Source organism: Furipterus horrens, unplaced genomic scaffold, assembly GCF_987537825.1.
Source record: "Furipterus horrens unplaced genomic scaffold, mFurHor1.1.pri manual_scaffold_2, whole genome shotgun sequence".
Taxonomy (NCBI): Eukaryota; Metazoa; Chordata; class Mammalia; order Chiroptera; family Furipteridae; genus Furipterus; species Furipterus horrens.
The window spans coordinates 87,794,282-87,819,918 of NW_028327172.1; the positions used below are offsets into that span (position 1 = coordinate 87,794,282).

The 25,637-nt window shown below is 45.8% G+C and overlaps 1 protein-coding gene across 1 annotated transcript in view; it reads right to left on the reverse strand.

Annotated features, from left to right (window-relative positions):
* The window catches only part of DSCAML1 (DS cell adhesion molecule like 1), a 96,703-nt gene that overhangs the window by 14,707 nt on the left and 56,359 nt on the right, over positions 1-25,637 (reverse strand). Inside the window, exons 12-17 of the mRNA XM_090267348.1 lie at positions 24,059-24,226; positions 22,836-22,906; positions 17,212-17,452; positions 15,094-15,240; positions 12,744-12,899; positions 5,843-5,982 (exon numbers count right to left, since the gene is read on the reverse strand). Coding sequence (XP_090123474.1) covers positions 5,843-5,982; positions 12,744-12,899; positions 15,094-15,240; positions 17,212-17,452; positions 22,836-22,906; positions 24,059-24,226 — 923 coding nt within the window. The remainder of the gene's footprint in view (positions 1-5,842; positions 5,983-12,743; positions 12,900-15,093; positions 15,241-17,211; positions 17,453-22,835; positions 22,907-24,058; positions 24,227-25,637) is intronic.

Sequence of the window (25,637 nt, forward strand, 5' to 3'; positions counted from 1 at the left end):
GGGCTCAGAGGAGGTGCTGGTGGTCTGGGGCTGTGGAAGCAGACTCAGCATCCTGCCTACCTTGTCCTTTCCGGTTTTGGAGAAACAATGGACAGAGTGTACACTGGGCTTGGCCCTGGGAGGTGAGGGGTCTGCTATGGGGTATTGCCAGGCCAGCCTCAGTTTACTTCTGACTAATCCAGGTGCTGGCACCTCTGGCTCCAATCCCAGGGAATGTGAGTGTTTCGGTTTAGAGCTGGTGGGAGTTGGGAGAAGGAAGAATAGAAGAGGGAGAGTCCCAATAAAAGTTTTAGAAAAGGAATATTTGGAAAGGAGCTAAATTACTGCATTTGACTTACTAGGGTATAGACAGGCTCCGCAGCCTGTCCCCACTCAGAGTTGCCCCCAGCCTTGCCATCCAGTTACCACTCCTTCATTTTGCAGGAAGCAAACCCATTCAGGGGATGAGGTGGTGAGAGAGGAACTATGGAAGCTTCACTGGGCAACACTTTATTAATGATTATTAGCAGTACAGAACCTGTATGTATTTGTAGGTTATGTAAATCTATAAATTTTTTTAACCAAATGACGGTTTTGACAAGTTGCCAACAAAACAATATCAGATCCCAGTGGTTTTGCCAGTTGCTTTGATGAAAAGATTATGTTACCTTGGAAACCAGAGGCTCAGATATTGAAATGAATTTGAGAAGCAGCTTTTGATAAGCGTTAGTTTGCAGACCTCCTGTCAGCCTCTTCCCTGGTGCAGGCGGGATGGGGCTGACTTTCATTTTATTTTAGTCTTTGGTCAGCTGCAGGGAAAGGAAAGGAGGACAGCACTAGAGCCTTTTTGAAATCAGTGAGCAAGTCTAGGGAGGGGAGCCCCTGGAACAGATGGGGGGCCCTAAGACCAGAGGGAATTAATAATTAGATATCTCGGCAGTCAAGATATCTTGCACACACATGTACACATGCACATGCTCACACACACAGACATGTAGATGCATTCACTATGTGCGGAGGGACAGACCTCCAGACAGATGTAGGATCACACTCTCTGTGCCCCATGGTAGGGCTGAGGGGCTCAATGACTTATTTCAGGAGAGAATATTTTTCTCCTCAGGTCCCAGGCTGTTTGCAGGGAAATGCTGAGGAGAAGGCACAGGCACTCTTCAATGCACACGGCGCTCCCTGGCAAACTCCTCCTCCTGCCTCCCTCATGGAGACCTAGGCTTGAACCCCGGAGGTCCCTGCTGGGGATAGGTGCAGAGCCACAGTGAGCCCTGGTAGTTGGGGGACTGTGTGCCCATCTGTAGTTCATATCTGTGCATGAGGTAGGGTGGTATAGTGGTTTCAACACCTGCCTGTCCTTACAAGGCATACGACTCATAAGTGTCTCTTATGGTTCCTGGGGTCTCAGTTTTTCTCTCCTGCAAAGCAGGAGAAAGCAATACAGCTCTTCCTACCCTATCTGGTTACGGTGTGGTCCCAATGAGGCAGGGTTGTGTTTAAGTTATTTTAAACTGAGACATGTTCTTTTCCTGGTTCATTTTCCTGTGATGGTGGAAGTATGTGTGTGTGTGTGTGTGTGTGTAAAGAAAAGTTGAGTGTAGTTGCTTGTGTATGTCAGTGTGTACCTGACTGTAAGTTTCTCTCTACACAGGGAAGGGAACGTTTGGCTTCCTCTTGAAGGTTTTAGCATCTTACTCAGCCTTCCTTTTACACTGGACTCACCAAGAATATGTTGAAATCACTTTAAAAATACACGACCAGTGGCATCAGAAAACAAAAACAACAACAAAACAAACAAACAAACACACAACCATACTCCCAAGTAAAGTCCCAGTGGATCAGAGGTTTTAAGAAGCAGGTAAAACTACAAAAGAAGAAACTATAAGGAAGTACTTATCTGTCTTTCTAATCACAAAAATAAAGGCAAAAATTATAAATGGCAGTAATTTATACATTTAAATTATAGTAAAAGAAAACCTATGGTACACCAAAAATAGAATCAAAGGAAAGCAATAAACTGTTAAATAGTTGCAACCTACATGATAAAAAAATGCGTATCTTTATATGTAAAGAGCACTCACAAATCAATAAGAAAAAAAAATAAAAGAGCTGCCCAAATAAAAAATGGACAAAGGACATGAATTGATAATTACCCAAAGATAAAAAAACTAATAAAAACATATAACAATAATCAACCTTACTAGTAATTAAATAAAAAATAACTTAAAACACCTTTTTAAAAATCCAACTGGCAAAATGAAAAATATATAATACCTTTCATTAACATCGGTACAAGGAACAAGCATGTACTTACCACACTAGTGGGAACTTTCTGAAGGGTAATTTGCAAATGTGTGTGCAAACCTTAAGAATAGTCTTTGTGGGCTATGAAGTCTTACAGAAGTTTACTCCAGGAAATAATAAATCATGTGCATAGAGACATTTATGAAGAATGCTTAATGAAACATTATTTATAATGGTGAAAGTTTAAAAAATAGATTAATGTAGAATAATGTAGGGATTGATTAAACAGATTATGTACAGACAGTGATTCAAGGTCATATATGTACATATATTACATGAAAAATGCTGGTTATATATATAACATTATGTAAAATTTTCTTTTAATTAAAAAAAGCCCCAAATCCAAAATGTATGTACAGATCAAATACTGGAAGGCTATACACCAAAACATTGCCAATGTTTATCTTTAGGGAATGAGATTACAAGTAATTTTACTTTCTTTTCTATCCTTTTATATATTTACAGAATTTTCCACAATAAATTGCATTCTTTGATAATTAGAGAAAAACAACAAATGTTTTAAAGCACTTGGTAAATTAAAAAAAATCTATTTATTTTAGAGAGGTGCACAAGAGAAACATTGATCAGCTGCCTCTTGCACGGCAACCCAGGAATGTGCCCTGACCAGGAATCTAACTGGCAACATTTTGGTTTGTGGGACGATGCTCAATCCACTGAGCTTCAGCAGCCAGGGTGTGTTTGGTAAAATTTCTAACAGAACTCAATGCAGCTCTGCTGTCTCCAAGAGTAGCTTGCTGGGCGCTAGCACCATAGGTAGTTTCCCACATCTGTTCTGAGGATTGCACATACACATGCTCATACACTCAGACTCACATGCATTTGCCCTGAATCCACACTCATACCCACAGCTTTGCACAGTCACATATACACAAGTGTGCCCTCACCCCCACCATTCACTCCTGCAGCTCTTTCATAAATGAATTTGTAATGCAGTTATTTGGAATTGTAATATACTTGTGCAAAATGATAACATCACAAATCACATACGGTGGTTAGGTCCCCCTCACTAAGCCCAGTCCCTACCCTGAAATGTGGCTGACATTCTTATCACACTAGCACAGCTGGTTCTTCATGTGACACTGTCCACTGAGAAATCTTCCCATGAGAAAGGAGTTTTCTACATGATCAGGACATGAAGAGGAAGCAGGGAGGGCCCCAGGGTCTCCAGCAGCAGAGGAAGGAAATGAGGACTAGGAGCTCTTCTCTGGGTCCTGGGACTGAGGTTCTCAGCCAGTTGACTTGGGGCTCCTAAAGCCCTAGTTAATGAGGAGGCTGGGCTCTGGAACACCAATCTCTTTGAAAGACTTCATTATCAGAGCAGGAAATAACTGCAAAAACCCAAGCTGGAGCATCAGCGTATGAAGGGAACTTGCCCAATGTCTAAGGCTTTACAATTGCCAAGCTGCTAGTAATTCACTCATCAAACATGTATTTAGTGACAATGATGTTCCAGGCACAATGTCTGGCAGCTGGGAACCCAAAGATGAAAAGTTGTTGCCCTTGTCCTCACAGGGCCCCACAGACCAGTGCAGGAGCAGGGGAGTGACCAGCTAATTGCCATCTAACGCATTCAGAATAGAGGGTGAAAAGCGCACTATGGTAGGAATCGGCAGGGGCAGAGGTGTAGCAGTGTGAAAAGGCATTCTGGATGCCCAGAATGGCGACAAGCTTAGTGGAAGGAGAGCCTAGAATGTGTGTGAGTGTGGGAAGGGTCAGGGAGAGGGGAAAGAGGGGCAGAAGACGTGGCTGAAAACATTGACTGGAAAATTGGCAGAACCACCCAGCAATGGCAGGGTGTTCTCAATCCAACATCTGCAGACCCCATGACCCAGAAATTCCGCTCCTAGGTGCACACCCAATAGGAAGACACGAACACCAAGAGATGCACACAAGAATGTTCACGGCAGCACCGTCTGTAATAGCTCCAAACTGAGAGCTACCTAAATGTCCATCAATGGATAATAAATTGTAGTATATGCACACAATTGAAAACTATATAGAAGTGAGAGCGAATGAATGGTTTACAACCACGCGCAACAATGCAGGTGAAAGTCACAAATCAAAATAATGTTTAGTAAAAGAAGCCAGACAAAAGGTATGACTATTTCTACCATGTACAAAAAGAGGCAACACTAATTTGAAGTCAGGATAGTGGTTACCCTGCCAGCGGGTAGGGTGGTGATGGGAAGGAGTACAAGGAAGTCCTCTTGGGTGTTGTAATATCCTGCTCCCTGCTCTGGGTGCTGTTGGCCTGTGCGTGCGGGGAGAAGTCTTGGGGCTGTACAGTCATGACATGCGCACTTTTGTGCATGTGAGGCAGTGGCCATGAGAATGGAGAGGAGTGGATGGAATCACTGGGAAGATGTTTATGGGTTTCCTCTCTGGTAACAGAACTCGGGCCTCAGTGGCAAGGGGCTGGGCCCAGAGGGTAACTGAGAAAGGCCACAGGAGAGCAGAGCACAGAGGAGGAGAGGATGACGCAATGACTGAGCAATTGCAGGACAGCTTTTCTGGCTGCCAGAAGCTCATCTGCAGGTGCCTGGGCTGCTGTCGCATCACAAGTTGCTGATGGAGGGAGAGGCTGGCTCCTCTGGCTTCTTGCTCCACCTCACCCCAGTTCCAAGGACATCTCCTGGACAGAACTGCTGCCCCTTTAGTGGGCACCCCTTGGCCTCCCCTCACAAACTGGAAGCCTCCTGAGGCAGGTATCTCTGTACTTGCTCTTATAACTTGAGCAGGTGTGCCCCAGAGTAGTCACCCAGCAGCACGTGGTGGTTGAGTGGCTGGAGGTAAGAGGCAGAGGGAAGGGTGCATATTATGGGATGAGGGTACATATCCCACTGCACCTACCCGCATCCTCTATCCTCTACTTCCTTTCCATGGGGCCCCTCTGTCCCTTCTCAGCATTCAGTGGGAGGACAGGGGCTACTAGCACAGTGTCAAGTGTGGGGGTCACCCTCTCCTCTTCGGGGTTGGGGCACATATTGCAGTCTCTCAGTCCTCTCTCCTTGGTTAGGCCCAGGTCCTGGCCTAGAGAGATGTCCTTGTCAGCTGCCCCCTATTTCTCTCCTCCCTTTAGCTGGCTCTATGCTGAGGGGGCCATTCAAGGCAGAGTTCCAGCAGCCCCCCAAGCCCAGACTGACCATGCTGGAAAGCAATTTATTTCTGGAGACCATGGACCAGCCAGTGCCCAGGGACCAACAGCTCTGGGGCCTGCTAGGGGTTTTCTTGGTCAGCTAGACTGGAAGAGCCAAGGCCCTGGTCTCCTTTTCATGCCTGCTTGGTCATGACCCAAAGGAGCCTCCAGGACTTGTGACAATCTGGCAGTCCCTGGAACAGAGGACTGACTCAAAATGTACATTGGGTAGGGCTTCTGCCACTCTGTGTGACCAGTGCCATTTTTATTCATGAATCCAAGTAGAAACATAGATGTAAGCAGCCCCAGCGTTCGGCCTGAAAGCCAGCTGATCTACAAGGTACTTTTTTCTTCCTCCTGTCCCTTTCATCCTTCAGCCCTGGGCCCACTTACCGGCTGGCCAGACCCAGGACTGGAGCAGAAGATGGTGTACTTGCGGATCACCCCATTAGGCTTGGTGGGAGGGAGCCAAGACACCACCACACTGCTGGCAGATGAAGGGACTGCTTTGATGCCAGCGGGGGGACCTGGAACTGAGCATGGAGAAGACCAGGTCAGTTTAGAGAAAGAAGGAGCACAGCCTTTGGGAAAGAATGACATGGTGGGGACAGTGAGACAGATCAATCTGGGAGAGCTTCCTGGAGAAGGTATCCTTGAGCTATGGTTTAAAGGGGGAGATTCCAGCATGGCAACTGGTGGGAGAAGAAAGGCAATCATTTTGGATTTGTAAATTTGTAAATCTCTGAGATGAAGGCACTGGGAGTGTCCAGATTCAGAGCTGTTTGGTTAGAACTAAGGATTTAGGGCTTGCAAGAGAGAAATAAAACCCATGAGGAATTCATCTTGATCCCTGTGACCCTAACCTGCTCTTTGCTCCAATGCTCTATTGACTAATAACTTGTATTTAGGCCAAACAAATATACTGGTCACTTTGTTGTTTTTAGCCTCTGAGAAACTTGAAGCTGGGGACTCCAGAGATTCACAGAGTGGGCCTCCTCTTGAGGGTCAAGGGCTATGATCAGCCAGTGGATGATCGTGTCTCCTGCCATGTGCTCAGGACACTGCTTTCGAGGTGCTGGCTAGGCCCTTTCTGTTTTCAGGAGGGAAAGTCTACTTTAGAACTGGCTGGGAAATCCATTCTAAGTGATCCCAATTTATATAGACACTGACCTCCCCCTGCCCCCGTTTCTGGGCCTGCCTGGGTTGGCTGAGAGACTGGAAGGTTCCTGCCCTTGGCCCACACTCTCCCTTTTCACCCCACCTCCTCCTTGTATTGTTGTGTGCTTGTCTTCCCTCCTGAGAGCTTATACACTCCTTTGAGTGTAGTGGTAGTATCCTGTTCAACTTAATTTATCTCTCTGAGTCTCAGTTTCCTCATCTATATAATGGACATAATAACAACCACATTAAAGGTTTGTAGGGAGAATTTGTGCTAATTAAAATAAACCACCCGGCATAGTGCTTGCCACATAGAAGACACTCAATAAATTGCAACAATTATTATTCTTGCATTCCCTCTCCTGATTCTCAGCTTCTAGCATCTACCTACTTTTAAAAATCTAGTTAAGTGGTCAACAATTCTAAGTTAACTGAAATGGATATAGTGTCATTACACACACAGGGCCTGAGCTCAGAAGCTGGCAATCATTCCTCATTGCTGCTACAGTCCTGCAGTCCACCTCTGCTTGGGGTCTCTGCAGGTGTGGGGTACAGGGGTCTATGGATGGCCACTGGGGCAAGGGTGCTAACCGTAGTGTTCAGATCTTCTCTAGCCTTGCATACTTTTTTTCTTATCAATTGTTAAGAGAGGTATGTTGGAATCTCCCACTCTGACGGGATTTCTCTATTTGTCTTAGTTCTGTCAGTTTTTGCTTTTATATATTTTGAGGTTATGTTATTTGGTTCACACAAACTTAGAGTTGTTTTATTTGCCTAGTAAATTGAATCTTTTATCATAACAAAGTATATTTTATCTCTAATAACACTTTTTGCCACATAGCATACTATGCCTGATATTAATATTCCGATTTTCTCTTAGACAGTTTTGCATGGTATGCCTTTTATCTTTTCCCATCTTTCACGTTGTATCTTTGTATGCCTTTATGTTTTAGATGTCTCCTATAAACAACACATATTTGGAGTTTGTTTCATTGCCAGCCAGTCTGACAGAGTTTATCTTTCAATTGGAGAGTTTAGTCAATTAATCCTTAATGCAATTATTAATGTATTTGGGTATAAATATTCAAGGTTGTTAAATACTTTTTATTTGTCCCACCTATTTTGTTTTTCTTTCTTTTTGTGCCTTCTTCTGGATTGCGTATTCTAAAAAATGCTCTGTTTCTCCCATTCTATTAGTTTGGTTGTTATATAGTTTTTCATTACTTTTAGTGGTTACTGAACAGATTAGAACAGGAATCTTTAACTCACCAAAGTCTAATATCATTATTGGCACTTTTCTTCTCAGACAATGCAAGGGACTTGGAACTTTCAGGTATCTTCTTCCAACTTACATGCATGCTACTGTTGTATATTTTAATTCTGCATAATATTTAGACACTCTCTAAGATGATATCATCATCATCATTATTTTTATACAGTCAATATTAATTGATATTTACCCACTTATTCACAATTTAATTGCTTTTCTTCCCACACTGCATCACTGAGGTTACGCATGGGGTCATTTTCATTCTAGCTAAAGAATGCCCTTTAATATTTTTCTAGGGAAAGTATGTTGGTGATAAAGTCTCTCAGTTTTTGTTTATATGAAAAGTTTTTATTTCACCTTGATCTTAAAGAATATTTTGCTTGGCATAAAGTCATAGGTTGATAACTATTTTCCTTTTATACTTTAAATATACCATTGCATTGTTTTCTGGCTTCCATTATTTCTGATAAGTTAGATGACAATCTAATTGTCACTCCTTTTTTCCTTTGGTTGCTTTTAAGACTTTTCTCTTTGCATTTTTTTGTTTAGCAGCTTTATGATGATGAGCTTAGGTGTGGTTTTCTTTATGTTATTGACTGTAGAGTTTGTAGAGCTTCTTGCATTTGTGGCTTGATATCTTTCAAAGGTTCTAAAAAGTTCTCAGACATTTTTTCTTCTGCCCCACTGTCTTTTTCCTCTTCTCTGGAATATCTTCTTGCATCTTCTATGTCCTTGATATTCAGAATGTGGTCCATAGATCAGCAACAGCATCACCTGGGAGCATGTTAGAAATGTAAAATCTCAGGTTTTACCTTACGCCTGCTAAAACAGAGTCTGAATTTTCATATGATCCCCAAGTGATTTGTATGCACCATCAAGTTTGAAAATCACTGTTCTATGTCTTACTTGATTTTTTATTTTTCATTAAGTCATCTTTCTGTGCTTCATTTGGGTATTTCCTTCTGACCTAACTTCTAGTTCACTAGTTATCTTCTCAGCTGTGTCTCATTTACTTAACTTTATCTGCTGAGTTATTTATTTCAGGTATTAGTAGTTTTTGTTTCTAGGTTTTCCATTTGAGAGTTTCTAAAATTCTTAAAATTTCAATCTTATAAGAATAGTTATTTAAAAGTACATATTTGATTTTAAAAAGGAACCTGTTTGGAATTCTTGTCGGTTTATTTCTTTTTCTGCTGGCTTTTGTTTACATTATTCTTTATTTTTTTATTTTTTATTGTATGCCAGGCACAGTATTTACAAAATTGTCTGTGAAACTAATTTGAGGCCTCAGATGATGTAATCTTCTAAACAGAGAGTTCATGTTTGTTTCTGACAGGTACCTGCAATTTTGGGCACTTAGCAACCTGGAGTTGCTTCAATATATCTTTCATCACTGAGATGATCTGAAGCTGACCTGTCTACTTTTGGTCCGCTTTTAATCCTAGAGTGCTGTCCTGCAGCATGGGCTTAATTCAAAGTGAGGGGGGTTTCCGCCAGACAGACACACACACCCTGGCAGGCCCTGGCCTCCAATTCATGTCTTTGTAATTGCTGCTCAGGTTCTCAGCAACTGCCTCCCAATTCAGCAAATGTCCCCCAGGGGAAATACTGCTCCAAATGCCAGGCTTACCTTCTGGGCTTTCGTTCTCCCTTGGATCCTGGCCCAGTAATTCTTCACTCTCCTGCCAACAATCTGATGCCTTCAAGCAGGTGTTTTAAAAAATATTTTATTCAGATTTTATAGTGTGCTCAGCAAGAAGGAGAGTGGGTTTGGGTTATCTAGTCCACCATTGCTGGAAGTGGAAATCCTCTGATATGCTTCTCTAAACTTGGCCCTCCTCTTCCCTTTGTCTCACTGCTGCCACCTGGCACACACTTTCTCTTCTCTGCCTAGATGCCCACAGGTTCTCACAGCCTCTCTGACACTAGTTCTCATCCCTCCCACCTCCTTCCTGTCATTTGTCCCCTGCACTCCTACAAAACTTATCTTCCTAAAGCATTGGTCTAGTCGAGACTCTTCTTCAGTTAAAGATCTTTAAAGTGGTCTAAGTCCAATTCAACTTTGCACTCTGAGGCCATGTGTCTAGATTTGGAATTCACAAGGGAGCTGAGGAGTAGGCAAGAAGCTTTATTGTTCATAAGCTTGAAACCAAGCTCAGACTGAGAGATCTGGATTTGAATTTATATGTTTGTATTTTATCCTTTTATTTGTTTTGCTTTTCTCTAAGTTTTCTTATAATTTTTTTCCTTTGGAAAAGTGCAAAATCCTGAGGGGAGGGGTTGGTGGTGGTAGACAGGGCACGACAGTGCTTTTAGATTACGATATTTGCCTAAGATTCCATGGCAGAGGTGGAGCTGCAGCGTTGGACAATGTGCTGGGGTTGAGCTGAGGCAGCACTGGTGGAGTAGGCGTGGTTTTCTGCCTATCCACCCACAATTATTTTTCCTATTCCTTGCAAACAGAGCCTCACTTTTGCTTGGAGAAAGCTGTCTCTGTCACCTACACTGGAGGACTTATTTTGCTTGGGGTAAGTCGGCCATGATAATTCCATTCCCCTTTCAGTGAACGGCCTAACAGAAAGCATGTTGCCCCACTGTGGCCAATGGGAAATGAGGATAAATCTGTTGCGGGGGCTTCTGAGAAAGGTTTCTTTCACTCTCAAGAGAAGCACGCCCATAGGAAGAGACCACTTCTCTCACTCTGAACTCTGTCTTGTTTGGTGTGACGCCTGGAGCTGCAGTCCTCTTGAAGTCACAAGAGGAACAGATGACATGCTGATGATGGCAGAGCAGAGGGATGGGGACCACTGAGTTAACCAACCCTGGACCTGTCCTACTCAAGACTTCTTGTTATGTCTGAGAATAAACATGCTTATTGCTTAGATATTTTTTAGTTGTAGTGCTCACAACCAAAAGCTTCCTAACTAATACAGTGGTATGATGGAAGATACAGAGGATTTGGAGGCAAGGAAGCCTTGATAGGCCACCTATTAGCAGAGTGACCTTCAATAAGTTGCTTTAGCCCTCTAGGCATCAGTTTTCTTACCTCTAAAATGGAAGTAAGACCTACCTTATAGGGCTATTGGGAAGGTTAAATCATACCTATGACAGCAATCATACACAGGCCATGTTATGACCGCTGTTCTGGATGAGAGTTCATCTGATTGTCAGTTCCTCTGGTTTAGGCCTCCTTTTGGGGAAAACAATTTCCTTTGGGGCACCTGGGTTCACATTTTTTTGCCAGCACCTTGGTAGCCTTAAAAAAAAACACTACCATTTGCTAGCACTTGACGTTTTAGAAAGAATTTTACAGTTAACTTGCTTCTTACAACAATTGATGAGATATTACTTGTCCCCATTTTATTATGAGGAAGCTGAGGTTCAGAAATTTAAGTGACGTGGTGCTAACTGACAGGACTGGGGCATGCATGTCTACAGTGCTCATTCCACTCTGGGAAGCTGCCGCCTGGGGCCTGGCCCTGCCTGTGTGCGTCTCTGTGTGTGGTTCCCCGGGCAGCTCTAGACCAGATGGTTGAAAGCTCACTGCAGGGAGGGACAGCACTCCTGGCCTTGGATCCCCTGGTGGGGCCTCGCCTTGATCAGCTAAAGGCACATGTAGATGCTGTGGCTCAGGCACTACATTGGAATAGGATGCGGGGAGTCTGGGGGCCCGAGTGATTTACTTCTAGAGTCTGACCCTGGGCACTGGCAGGGCTGGGCTCTGAGCACCATCCCAGTTCAGTCTCCACATAAGAGCAGGTGGCTCTGCCTGGAGCTGTCCCAGGAAGCCCTGATTGGGGGGATTAGTGACAGGGAAAGTAGGGCAGGCAGGTTGGTAAATATTAAATTGCTCAGAGCTTAAGGAGGAGGGACTGATCTGATGGAAAGGGAGGAACTTGGGGAGAATGGGAAGCATTAAGCTGAGCTGGAAACTGGTCTGGTCACTGAGTGCTTGCCTGCTCTAGGAACTTCTCCACCACTACTCGCAGGCTGAGTCTCCCCCACCCACCCCCAACTTCTCTAACCCCTGTACCTTTTGCAAATTGTGTGGGTAGAACATAGACTTTGGAAAAACTGAGGCAGAGTGGAAAAGAAGCCATAATACCAACAATGCCCACTGTTTCTTAAGTGCCCATTGTGGGCTAGCTGCTATTCACATAAACAAGCTTTTCTGAAAATATAGTACTTGGCTCAGAATGTTACAGAATCAACTATGCCATGGGGTTAGGGTGGGGTGAGGGCCCTGGATGGAAGTCTGGCCCTTCTCCCAATCTGTTCTCTGCTGTGTTGACCCAGCCCCCAATCTCCCCCACCCCCTTATTTTATTACTCCACCCTTGAGTCTTGGCTCCTTATCTCTGGTTTTCCTCCAGTTCTGCTTCCTTGGAGAATAGCTTTGAGACCACAGCTCAAAATGGAGGCACATTCCATTCCTTTTCCGAGAGACCCCCAGCACACCTAGTGAATTCTGGGGCCTCTGCAGGGTGACTGCCAGGTCCCTAACCTGGGGTATGTGGGTGATGTTCTTGTTCCCCCTCAACCTCAACCTTCTGTATGGAGAGGAAAGCAAGCTGAACCTTGCAGGGGAGCAGGTGCCACAAAGGGGTAGGAGGAGAGGCTTTATCTGGGTAATGGCTGCTCCTATGTTCATGTATGTGTCCCTGAGTGTTTCACCACCACCCACTGTAAGCTCTTTCTCTCAAAACAGGGCCCCAGCATCCTCTAAGATCAAGAGGAAGGATGGTGCTCTGCTCTCGCCCTTCTCCTTGGGTTGGGTGTGCAGTGAGCGGCCCAAGGCATGCTCGGCAGCAGGTCCTGGAGAGTCTCCCCCTCAGGCTGAGGCTGGCCGCCTGCAGCAGACACTCACCATCCTCCTTGGTCTGGATATAGAGCACGCTGCTGCGGACACCATCCCCGGCCTGGGTGTAGGCCAGCACCTGCACACTGTAGTTGGTGAACTTCTCCATGCCTCGCAGCTCCACCTGCTCCCGTGTGGTCGTGATGTTCTGCATCTCACCCCACTCTGCTGGACACAAGCAGCCTCTGAACGCAGCCCAGGCCAGCCTCACCATGGTCCCTCCGCCACCCCACCGCCAGTCTTGTGTCCACTTAGGCCTGCTGCACTGAGCCCAATCTTTGACTCCAGTCCTCTACCTCAAGGTATGTGGGGCTAGATTTGGGGCACTGCTTTCAGGCAACATCTCTCCCCAAGTGGCCCCACCAGGGCGAACAGCATTTGCTGGCCTGGTCTCAGCACCCAGCTGATATTGCACCAAATTCAATTTAATATGCTCCCTTTAGAATACTTCCATGTTTCTACCTCTCTAAGCAACAGTTCCCCCTCAGCCATCCAACCCCACTCTTCATGTGAGGCAGCCCAGGAGTGGCTTGGATGTGGAGGGGGCCCACGCCAGGCGGGACAGTCACAGCCATTCCTCCTTGCTGCCCCAGAGCCTACTGGGGCTCTCAGCTCTCCCTAGGCAGTATATCAACCTGGGGTGACTTGGATAGGCTAAGGCTGCATCGGACTGCTCTGGGCTAGCATGCTGAACTCTCAATAGTGAGGACTTCTTCCTGCTCAGTGAGGACCCATTATCTTGGTTATGCAAAGGAACTTGCCATCAACTGAAGAAAACCTCAGGTAGAGGGTCCCACGGGAAGGCCATGGTCTTAGAAGAAGGAAAAGAGACAGGCACCTGAGCTGACAGCCCTCTCCCTGAGACTGCTGGGCTTGTAGAAAGACAGGCACTGGCTGAGGACAGGCCTTGTAGAAGGCATGTCCTGCAAAACTACCCCAGCACCTTGCCAGGGCCTGGGTGCAGGCAAAGGGTCCCAGGCAGAGGACTGAACCAGGGGAGGGCAGCAAACTGCCAGGATCTGGAGAGTAAGAATGCCATGCCAGTGTAAAAGGACTCCAGGTCAGTTTGGGGAAATCTTGGAGGCCTGAGCAGAGGGACCTTCCTTTTCTAGGAGGTCAGAAACCAGGGCAGACCTATCCAGGACTGGAGCCAGAGAAAGACCCAGAAGAGATTCTTCTAGGAAGAGGGCAGTGTAGCCAACAATCCAGGTGGACTTTGGACATCAGAGAGGCCAATGTCTTCCTCACATGAAGGGGCTTAGCTGGGAAAGCCTGCAGGCTTAGAAAAGGGGAAGCAAGTTCTGAAAACTGAGGGATTACCTGTTACCTGACTCAGCACAGATAGGCAGGCATCTCATAACGTAAGAACTTGGGAGATCCTGCGATCAAATCCCTGAGAGTCAGGCTTCTGTGCTTTTGGAGAAGACAGTGGAGGTGGTGAAAGGGGGACGACACCACTATTGGCACTGTGTCTGGGCAGAGCAGAAGCCAGGTGGGAAGGGGGAGGACAGCTGCCCTGGAGAGATGCCAAGAGCTGGGGCCTCTGGTAAAGAAGGAAGGGGCCAGGGCTGGGAGCAGAAGGGTGAGCATTTGGGAGCAAACTTACTGTAGCCCTTTGTGACCCCAGCAGAACATTTCCTAGTTAGGGAAGCTAGGCGTCTGGCTGGCATGACTGCAGGCTTTCTGTTCACTTCCAGGGCTGTGTACCTCAGTGGGCAGGGCCTGGTCAGTTTGTGGGGCCACACAAGCCTGTTTCAATCAGTGCATCCTAGGGAAGGACAGCACCCAAAGGTGCTCTCTGCCATTCCTGTCCCCAGCTCCACACAGGCCCTTGTCTACCCTTCTGCTTGGCACATGCTGTGTGTCTCAGTGCCTGCACAAGGTCTAGCTGGCTTCTGGGTTCTGCAAATCCTGCTTCCTCTTCTTGCCCCCTTAGCTCTAGACAGTGAGAGCTTCCTGCCAGTGTTAATCTCAACCTCCCTCCACACCCTCTGCAAGCAGTGCCCTCCTCATTAAACTCTCTTCAATGGCCCCATTTGGGTATGCCACTGTACCCTGCTGGGACCCTGACTGGTCTGGCCATAAAGCCTCACATCAATACATTATATCAGGAAAGCAAATATGCCCCTATCACCCCTCAAGTGATTCCCAAACATACTGCTGTCTAGGAGCAGCTGGTGCCCCTCCCCCCAACCAGAAAGGTGACCCTGGTCCCTGGATAATATGTGCAGAAGAGGGAGGCTGCACTTCCATTTGACATCCTGCAGGAATATGCTCAGCTCTAACTAAGCATGAGTGTAGACCCCACCACCCTGTGCCTCTCACCCTGAGACCCGGCCATCACTCCCAGCAGACTCACCCCCATCAATGTAGAGTGACCAGAAGATGACCCGATAGCCTTTGAGGACGCCATTGAGAGTGCTGCGTGGGGGCTCTGACCAGGAGATGACAGCCACATCAGAAGTGATGGACAAGGCCCGGACATTCTCAGGGGGCTGGCTGGGCACTGCATGGGGTGAGGGAGGAACCCAAGGGCTCAGTCAGGGAGGTAAACACCACACATGTGTCCCAGGCCAGGCCCTGCTGCCCAGTCAGAGGAGCTTCAGGTTAGAAAAGTGGAAGGACCTCTTGACTCATGAGTGATTAGAGTTTGGGCCAGGAAGTGAACCAAGTCTCAATTCCAGGAGATTTGGGTCAATAGCAGTCTTAATGGACCTGGTTCCTTGCTTTTGGGGGGGCATATCCCTAGTTCTGGGTAAATACTGGGGGAAAAAGGTTGATGAACTCTGGGCATGAGCCCCCAGGAATTCACCAGTGGGCACCACAGCCCAGGGAGTCCAGCTCTGCTGAATGTAACAGAGCCTGGATGACCTCTAAGATGGCCCTGGAGGTATCAGTAATTAATGAGGTTGCCTGATGGCTGCCAGATCTTTGGTGTCACCTGACCAGGTGACCTAAGCCAAGGCCTGGGTCTAGGGACCCTTGTGTCCTTGTGCCAAGCTAAAGGGAAAGAAAAGAGGGAAGAGAATTTCAGCTAACCCTGGTGAAAGGGAAAATATTTTCCATAGATGCCTCTGGGACTTCTGAGATCGTTACAGCTTTGTCCCTGTCCCTGCACACAAATACAGCCAAATGCCTCAGAAGATTGATGGAAAACACTCTCTGAGACCAACTTGGGTGGTCTGCCCTGCCTTTAGCCCTCTCCCTAGGAGAGCTCCCTTTGAGCTTAACCTAAATTTCACTCCCAGGGTTCATCTGGTGCAGCTTGCCCTTCCTGAGATGACAGAGGGTGGGGACACCAGGCCCCAGGAGCCACCTTGCCTAGGGAGAACTAGGGTGGCACTTCCTACTGGCTTCCAAGAAGCCAGAGGGCAAAGGCAAAGGCCTCACCTGCTTCGCTTTCAGTAGGAGAAAGGAGACACAGGCTGGATGGAAGGTAATTAGATCCCGTTACCCCACAAGAGGCAACTCTAATTTTTATGAGCCTTTAAATGATAATATATCATCCTAACGATCCTCTTTGACAATGATTATTGTTTCATATTACTTAGGTGTAAAAATATAAGCACCATGTAATTAGGGACCCAGTGTAATAAACTAATACAGATTGCCCGTTTGAACAAAATGAAGGTAATATAATTATGGAAAAGACACTACTGCTAAAGCAGGGGCCCTTGAATATCCCGGGAGGAGCGCTAATATTGCCAGGAAACGATCGGGTGCTGACAGGCTAACGAGGGCCTTAATTAAGGATGAAAAACTGCTAAGCACATGCTGCTGGAAACTTCCTTCTTCTCCTTCTCCATTTGGAAAAGGACTCCCCAGCCCATGGACATCTCTCCCTGCTGGAAGTTCTAGGCTCCCACCCACCAAAGCAGGGGAGGTGGTGCCCTAATGGATGCCAGAGGTGGGCCTGCTCTAGCTATTTCCCGGCATGGCCCTGGGTAGATGGGAGCTCAGTGTTTGGTTAGGCACACTGGTGTGGGCTCTGGACAGCTACTCCCCCAGATGTGCCTTTCCCATGCATTCTGAGTCCACATCACTGGGTTCTGCATCCAGCCTTGCTCCTATGCAAGAGGATCATCATAGGGTGTAGAGGAAAGAGCATGGGGAGAGAGATGGGTGAGGTCCAGAACAAGGGAGGAAGAAAAGGTGGAAGGAAAAGCATCGTTGGAGAGTGCAAAGAAAGACAATCAGATGGGCCAACAGGTCAACAGATAGACTAATGGGCACAGCGCCAGCAAGTGATGAATAGAGAACTAGCCAAATGGATGGAGAGGCCTGGGGTGTTCAACAGACCAAGCAATGCTCAAGGAGCCAATGGGCAAGAGGAGATGGAGGGATCCAGGGAGCCTGTGTGGACCACGAGACTGTGCTGGGGCCCAAGAGTGGTGGAAGGACCTCAACCCCTCTCTGTCAGCTCTGATTCTGCCCATGGCCAGGATCTGCACCCTTTACCCTCTGTTGGTGCCCTCACCATCCTCCAGGGTGGTGGCATTGATCTCGCTGGATGAAGGCCCTGTGCCAGCTCGATTGAAGGCCTGGACCACCACCCCATATTGGGCGAACTTTTTGAGGTTGTCCAGGGTGTAGACCTCGCTGTCCCCAGTGGCTTTCATCTCCACGATGCTGTACTGCCCATTGCTGCCAGGACTGTTCTCTCTGTAGCCGATCTGGTAGCCCCGGATCACGCCATTCTGTAGCTCCTTCTTGGGTGCCTGTGAGCATAGGGTTGGCGGGGGGTGGGGTGGGGTGGGGAGACAAGACATAGTGACACTCTGAGATGAGGCTTTTACAACCAAAGTCAGATCATGTCACTCCTCTGCTCCCAACCCTTTAAAGGCTGCCATCTCACTCAGAGTGAAAGCCCAAGTCCTTACAATGGCTACACAACCCTATGTGACTGACCCCCATTACCTCTTGTACCCATCTCCTCTCCCCCGTGCTTGCTACACTCCCACACACTGGTCTCTTTGCTGTTCACAGCGCACAGGGAACACTCCTTCCTTGGATAGCCTTGCCTCCTCACCTCTGTGGTGTCCTTTCTCAAGCTCTTAAGTCAGATTGCACCCTGCCCTCTCTTCAGTACTCCTGACATGTCTTCTGGCTTTATTTTTCTCGATAACACTAATATCATCTGACACTCTCTATATTTTTTAATGTGTTGACTATCTATCCATGTAAGTGCCAGGAGGATGAGGATGTTGTCTGTTTTGTTTCCTGCTGTTCTCTCAGTATCTAGAATGGTGCCTGGCTTGTAGTAGGCCCTCAATACATATTTGTTGAATGAATGCATGAATGAATGAATGAAAGAGGATATCATTTAGCATGGGCTCAGGGGCCTGGGAGAAATGAAACAGCAGACAAAAAGTAACCAGACGAAGAGGGAGAAGAGTGATTAATTTGAATAAAAAGAAAGAGTTTGAAGATACCAGTTCACACCCATTAGGTGGCTATTATTAAAAAATGGCAAATAACAAGTGTTAGTGAGGATTTGGAGAAAAGTTGGAAGCCTTGTGTACTCCTGGTGGAAATGTAAGTGTGGTAGCCATTGTGGAAAACAGCCTGGCAGTTCCTCATAAAGTTCAACATAGAATTACCACATGACCCAGCAATTCTGCTTTTGGGTATATACTCAAAGGAAGTAAAAGCAGGGACACAGACAGATATCTGTACACCCATGTCCATAGCAACATTATTTTCAATAGCCAAAAAGTGAAATCAACAGATTAATGGATAAAAAGTATGGTATATCCATACAAAGAAGTATTATTCAACCTTAAAAAGGAAGGAAATTCTGATACATGCTGCAACATGATGGACCTTGAAAATACTATGCTAAGTGAAATAAACCAGACACAAAAGAACAAATATTGTATGATACTGCTTCTATGAGGTAGCTAGAGTAGACAAATTCATAGAGAGAGAAAGCGGAGCAGAGGTTATGAGGAGCTGGGGATGGGTGGATAGGGAGTCATTGTTTCATGGGAGCAGGCTTTCTGTTTGGGATGATGAAAAAGTTCTGGAGATGGACAGTGGTGACAGTTGCACAGCGGTGTGAATGCACTTAATGCCACTAAACTGTACACATAAACATGATTAAAATGGTAAATTTTAAGTTTATAAAATGATATATATATTTTATCAGTGAAAAAAGGTCTTTGACTTTCATGTGAGCCCAGCCACTCTTGGAGCATGCAGCTGGATTTTCCCCCAAAACCTGGCCATGGGCTGGGCTGTGCACTCCCAGATGGAGTGACAGAGAAGGGCAAGGGCAGGCGGTGGGGAGGGGCATTTGGGAGCACTGGCTAGGGTGACAGGAATGAAGGATTGACTCCATTTGGTTGGTGAATGAAGAAAACTCCACTGGCCTCAGTCTGGGGAGTGGAAAACATATTTTCACTCCAAGCTGAACCCTGACAAACACACACACACCTGCTTTCTCTCTCTCTCTCTCTCTCTCTCTCTCTCTCTCTCTCTCTCATGCACACACACAATCCCAATATATCTCCTCACATTTAGAGCCATGAACCTATCAATGAAAACAACCACACACCTATCCCTGGTCAGATGCATTTAGACCCATAAAGAGAAACTGGGTCCTTTAAGGAGAAGACCTCCCTGTCTATAAATTGAGAGAGCGCACCAATCCCGGTGCATAGAAAATGAGCCTGAATCAGGGTTTTAAAGACAATGAAGTTAATTTAGAAGCACACCTTTTTATTGTGCTAAAAAAAGTGAGATCAAAAACAATTAAGTTAGTAAAACAGTCCCACTGTTTTTTTAATTCAATGAATGTTTTAAATAAACTGCATTTTTAAGCACGCTGTTAACTCAATAAAATGAAGTTTTAAATTTAACATAATTGTTTTGAACTCACAAAATGGGTGTATGTACATGTATTTAACAGACTTGACTTCTTTGTGAATGCCTGAAAATGTTTCTCTCTGCGCTTGGGCAGCACTGTTTGCTAGTTTGCAAGTAGGCAAATTTCTGAATCTGGGTCTTGTACCTGACACATATGTGTGCGCACATTCACACACACAGAAACATATCTTCAAGATATCTTTGTTCTCATAGTGACATATACTATCATATTACATATTCACATCCATACTGACACACACTCTGACATGTACATCATTAGATAATGACACACATGCCTGTACACCCAGAGCCTCCTATACTGTTATATACACCTGTACACAGCATCATGCAACCTTCATTCACATCAATGTATACTGGCAGAGGCCACGGATAGGCATCCAGGCATACCCTGCTACATACATGCATAAATACTCATATATTTGTGTGAGTCTTGACAGGTCTTCCCTCCCTTCCTTCCTCTCTTCTCTCTCTCTTTTTTCTTTCCTTCTCTTTCTTCCCTACCCAGCCTTCCCCGAAAAGGCACACTTAGAATTTAAATCAATCCTAACAATATTTCTCTGAAGCATTAAGAAACCAATAGGGCTGATTGCAAATTTATGTCATAAAGCAGTGGCGATCCATCTCATGGAAGGAGTCTTAAAATGAAGTGACTCAGCCTTCAAGTGAATCTTTATTTTTCATTAATCTGTTTCTTGGTGTTAAAAAAAAAAAAAAATCCCCTAAGAAGTCATCCCAAAATTTATTGACAGGTTGGTTCATTCTGAAGCTCTAACTTTCTAATCAATTTTATTTTTCATTATGAGGCTTTGGAGAAATAAATCCGATTCTAAATTTTTATCGACCTCCAGGTCAGAGCTTTGTAGCCAAATGACTCAGTGTCAGTGTTTTACATACTTATTCACTTCCTGCCCCCACCCCTGCCTTCCGCAGACTATTCCTAGGAAATGGGTCTCCAGCCAGGATACAGATGAGACTTGGGGATTAGACTCCTGGGCTTCACCCTCAGTTTCTGAGGAAAGCCATGGAGCCCAGATCTGAATTTGGAGGGAACCATGGCTCCAGGTGCCTACAAGATGGGCTGGGCCGTAGGAAGGACTCTGCCCCACTTTTGTCTTAGTCATTTCTCTAGGGAGGGAAGGAACCAGGCTCTGGTGCATTGTGTGTGTGTGTGTGTGTGTGTGTGCGCGCACACGCGTGCGCACATACAAGAGTGCAGTTTTTTTTAGGGAAGACATCACTAGGCCCTTCTGAATCTCTCCCATTCTTAAGTCTACCTTTTTGAAAAGTCCAGGAGGAAGACTAAAGTCCCTGGGCTTTTTCCATCAGGAGTTAGAGCCAGAAAATAACCTTGAGCCCAGATGTAGATGAGGCAGTGCCCAAACTCCACAGTTGAGATGGGAAAGCTTCAAGAAGAAGAATATGGATGGCCCCTAAGAAAGTGCTCGTTACAGAGCAGGGTCCCCCCAAATTCCCCAGAGCCTGCAGTTTGGAGATGGAGAATGGGACTCAGTGGAGTGCAGCTATTTTCCTAAGAAATACCTAGTTTCTTAATATGTAAATAGCTATGGCCATTCCATGAGCCAAGGAGATGGGAGGGGCTAGGACTGCAGAACGGGGATGAAAAGCTTATGGGGCCTGTGTAAGTTTCTACAAGTGGCTGTGACTGGTCACCATACCCAGTGCGTTACAGGCCGCAGTCAGGGATTTAAAAATAAGGTGGCAGCCATTAACCAGGGGAACTCCATGTGGTTCTGAATTAAGAGCTGAAAAATACTGTGACACAGGCAAAACCTCCCCAGTCAGGCACAGATGATTGGGAGCTGCTGGTAAAGCTGAACTGTGTCTGGGAAATACTAAGCCATCATGGACTTCTATTTTCCTAGAGGGAAATGGTATCTCTGACTTTCCTAAAACTAGCCTGGTTTGGCAGGGGGAGGCAGACCTATGTGTTTGTGGGTGTTTTAAAGAAAGTAAGACTTAACAGCGGAAACCCGCCATTAATCTAAATCTGTATAACTTTAAATAAACAATTCCTTTTCTTTTCACCAAACTGTCATATTGAAAGTTATGCTTTTTGGTGGTGGGCAATTGAGCCCCTCATAACTGAACAGCTCGTGGGTTCTGCTTCAGTCTGAACAGCCTGTGGGTTCTATTTCACTCCGTTCCCCAACTCTGTGCAGTGTGTCATGGTGGGGAGACTGGGTGGGGGCCCCAGACTATGTGCACTTAAGTCCTGCACCTGTCACTACTTGAATGGCCATGAGCAAGTCACCTGGCATCTCTATGCCTCGGCCTCCTCTCACAAGGAAAAAAATATCCTTGTCCACTCTACTCCACAGAAACAGGGGAGGTCACATAAGTTAGTATAAGAAAATACTTGGACACTAGAAAATGCAGCACGACAGGAAGCCTTCAGCATGGTCAGCCCTTTTGTGCCCATGGCAGGGATGTGGCAACAAGGCTGGAGTTACCCAAGCATTTCTTGGTCTTGCATAAAGTTATTCTGTTCTGTTCCTCTGCCCAACTGTTGCATATCCTCTGTGATTTTCCTTAAGTGACAGATTCTTCAGATACCATCTAGGGTTTATAAGTTTCTGTTCCTTAAAAATGGCTGCAACACATTCTGATCTCTTTTCTTTACAGCTCTCCCACCCCCAGAAGTAAGGAGGGAAGTTATTTTCATTTTGATTTTAAAGAGAAAATTGAGGCCTGAAAGGACCAAGCCATTTGTCCAAGGCCTCACTGTGAGAAGACAGGTGGTGCATCACCTACTGCCTGGCTCTAGTCATAGGGTCAAGGCAAGGTTCCCAACATCCACAGGGCCCCCTTGAACTTTGCACAAAATCAAATCCAGCTCCTGACTTTTTACAACCTGCAGGGTTTGGAGGACAGTCCAATGTGGTGGAAAGACCATCTTCCCTACTTGGCACTGCCAAGTTTTTCATCCCACCCCTTGCATAGGCTCCATTAGAGAGCCAAGGTGGAGGAAGAAGGGGGCGTTGGTGGTGGTGGTGGGGGTGGCTTGCTGCTGTTTCCTTCTCTTTTTCCTTCTTTCATTCTCACTGGGTTTAGCAAGCAAACAAACCAACAAACAAACCAAGCATGGGCATGATAAGAAACCAGAACTACCTAGACTGATGGGGCTTCATTCCTAGATTGAGGAAGGTGGAAGCAAGAAGGCATTTCAGGGGAGATATTGTCAACCTCACTTACTTTCCAGGTCACTTGGATGCTCTGTGAGGTCACTGGCTGCAAGGTGACATCCATGGGGGGCCCATCAGGAGCTGGTAGGGGAGGAAGAAGAACAATGTTAGGAGTCAAGTCTTGGAAGAAGAAAGAGTCCTGTGTTGTCACTCCTTCCTCCTGAGCTGGAGGGCTACTGGGGAGAAAGGAAATGCTCATCCACAAAAATAGAGGACCTTTGTTTCAGTCCCCTTGAAATAATCATAAGGTTTAGGTTTCCTCTTTGTTCTCCATAATTTTTAAAATGTTTGATAATACGAAGTGTAGCAAGGGTGTGTAGTGGCAAGAACTCATACTCTTATGCAGTCCGATGACTCTATAATTCTACAACTGTTTATGTCCCCTAGCGAAATTCACAAACCTGTGTACTAGCAAATGAGTACACTAATGCTCACTGCTCCAAAGTGTAAACAATAAATGTCCATCTGCAGTAGAATGGATAAATGGACCCTGATGTAGTCATGAAATGAAATACCATACAGCACTGAAAATGCACAAATGATACAGCTGTACTAAAAACATGAAGCTTGAAAATTTTTTGATCAAAACAAGAAAAAAACCAAAGAATATATAAACTATGATTTCATGAATACATTCTCTTAGAAAATAGGCAAAACTGAACTTTATAGTTTATGTGAACATACATTGTGGTGACTACATAAAAGGAAAAGCAAGAAAGTTAAGATACTGGTTACTAAAGGAGGGGGGATGAAGTTGTGATTGGGAAGGGGCAAAGGGAGAACCTCTGGCATGTTGGTAATTAATAATGAGTACTGGTTACTATACACATTTTATATATATATGAGAGAGAGGGAGAGGGAGGGAAGGTGGGAGGGGAGAGAGAGAGAGAGAGAGAGAGAGAGAGAGAATATAGAACCAAAGATTTTATTTTAAACTTTCAGAAAAACTTCATGATAAAAATCACATATCTAGTACATTTGCCCTTTCCAGATAGGCTGGGGCTGGGGCAGAACCATGGACAGCTCCCAGAAGACCAGCATCTAGAACCCCATCTGGAAAAGATCAAGCATTAGAGCTCCCAATGATTCAGAGGCAGACATGAACAAACACCTTGGAGTCTTGCCTCTTCTCTTCTAACTGCAAGCCCACTGCCAGTGGACATGGTGGGTGTGGGCCCCAGGTGTCCCTGATACTGGAGGTCAAGGGCACGGGTGACAGGGCAAGGTGCTCACCAGCCTCCTCAGTGCTGATGGTTAGCTCTTTGCTCGGCTCACTGCGGCCAATCTTGTTGAAGGAGTACATGCGGATGCTGTACACAGATGCTGGGTGCAAGTCCACGATATTAGCCTGGTTGATGGTTGGGGAGATGTTACGGGTGGACTGCTTGAAGTCCCAGGAATCTGCAGAGAGGACACCCATTTCAGACCACAGCCAGGCAAACTCCAAAGCCCCTCCCTAGCCTCAAGCATCAACACATCCCAATCTCAAGTTTGATGCCCAGAAAAATCTAGCTCACGTACACTGCAGTGAGAGGGCATAGGTTTGAACTTGACAGAGTGAAAGGGATGTGTTCCATGAAACTCAGGAAGACCAAGGAGTCCCTGAGTATGTGAGCAGCAAATGCACTGGATGGAGTCAGGAAACCTAACTCTCCTCTGCCCTGGGCCAGCTTGTGAACTTCAACCTTAGATGGGGGTCAGACAAAATGTTTCCTGAGGTCCCTTCCAAGATCACTACTTGCTTGCAGTCTCTGAAGGTCTGACTGGTCTCACACCACTTAGTGACTTGTTTGAACTGTGAGATATTCCATCTACCAATAGCCCCAGTGCAAAGGGGGAAGCCAAGTATTCTCCCCTTTTCTTCTGTCTTTGTATGCTTCTGTACTTCCTTCCCTTGTGCACCTGTGGGGTTGGTTTTGAGTGTGACTCTGTCAGGGGGACAGACCTAGTGTCAGAATGCCCAGTCTAACCCCAACCTCTTTCTCTCACCAACAGGAGAATGATCTCTGAGTCTCTAGGGTCAGGTCAACAAAAGGATTAGCATGTCCCTGATTTATCTGAGGGGACTGGCAGCCCACTCCAGGGCTAATGTTTAGCAGAAGTGTGGAATGTGAAAAATACCAGATAAATACCAGGGATACTGTGACAATATATGCTGCATCTCCAGAGGAATGCAGTCATTCTTTCAATACATTTTTGCTGTGCACCTACTGGGGAATTCCAGGGAAAAATGGGAAGGGGTTAGTTACAGCAATGCCTCAGTCAGGACCGTCCAAACCTGGAATTTATAACTAGATGACTTTATTGGCACTTCATTTGAAAAAGAAAAAAAAAAAAGCAAAGCGCAAAGAAACAAGCTAATAGCAGGGATTAAATTCTTCCCAGGCATATCCTGATGTCATTGCCCAGTCAAATTTTCCATGCCTTTTGAATCCACAGTAGAGGATCCTGAAAATTCTCAGTAGAAAAGATTAAACTGTATTCACTACAGCTTAATCCCTGAATCATAAAAGAAGGCTAGCACATTGTAGAAAGCTTTTAAGAGTTTTTTTTTGGTTTTTTTTTTTTAAAGCTGATGCCTGATAAATCAGGAGACTCATTCACCAGAGGAGACTATTCTTTCGGATTCTGGTTAATTGAGGTCTTGATTTTTTTCAAAACACCACTTTCAGTTGTGCAGGCTCAGCATCTGTGAAGGGCACTGGCCCAGCTCCCCATATGCAGCTTTGCATTTAATCCATTCATTTTTATGAGCCCAAAAGTCACAAACGGCAGGCTGTGGATGCTCAGAAGCACATTTTGTCCTTGCCTT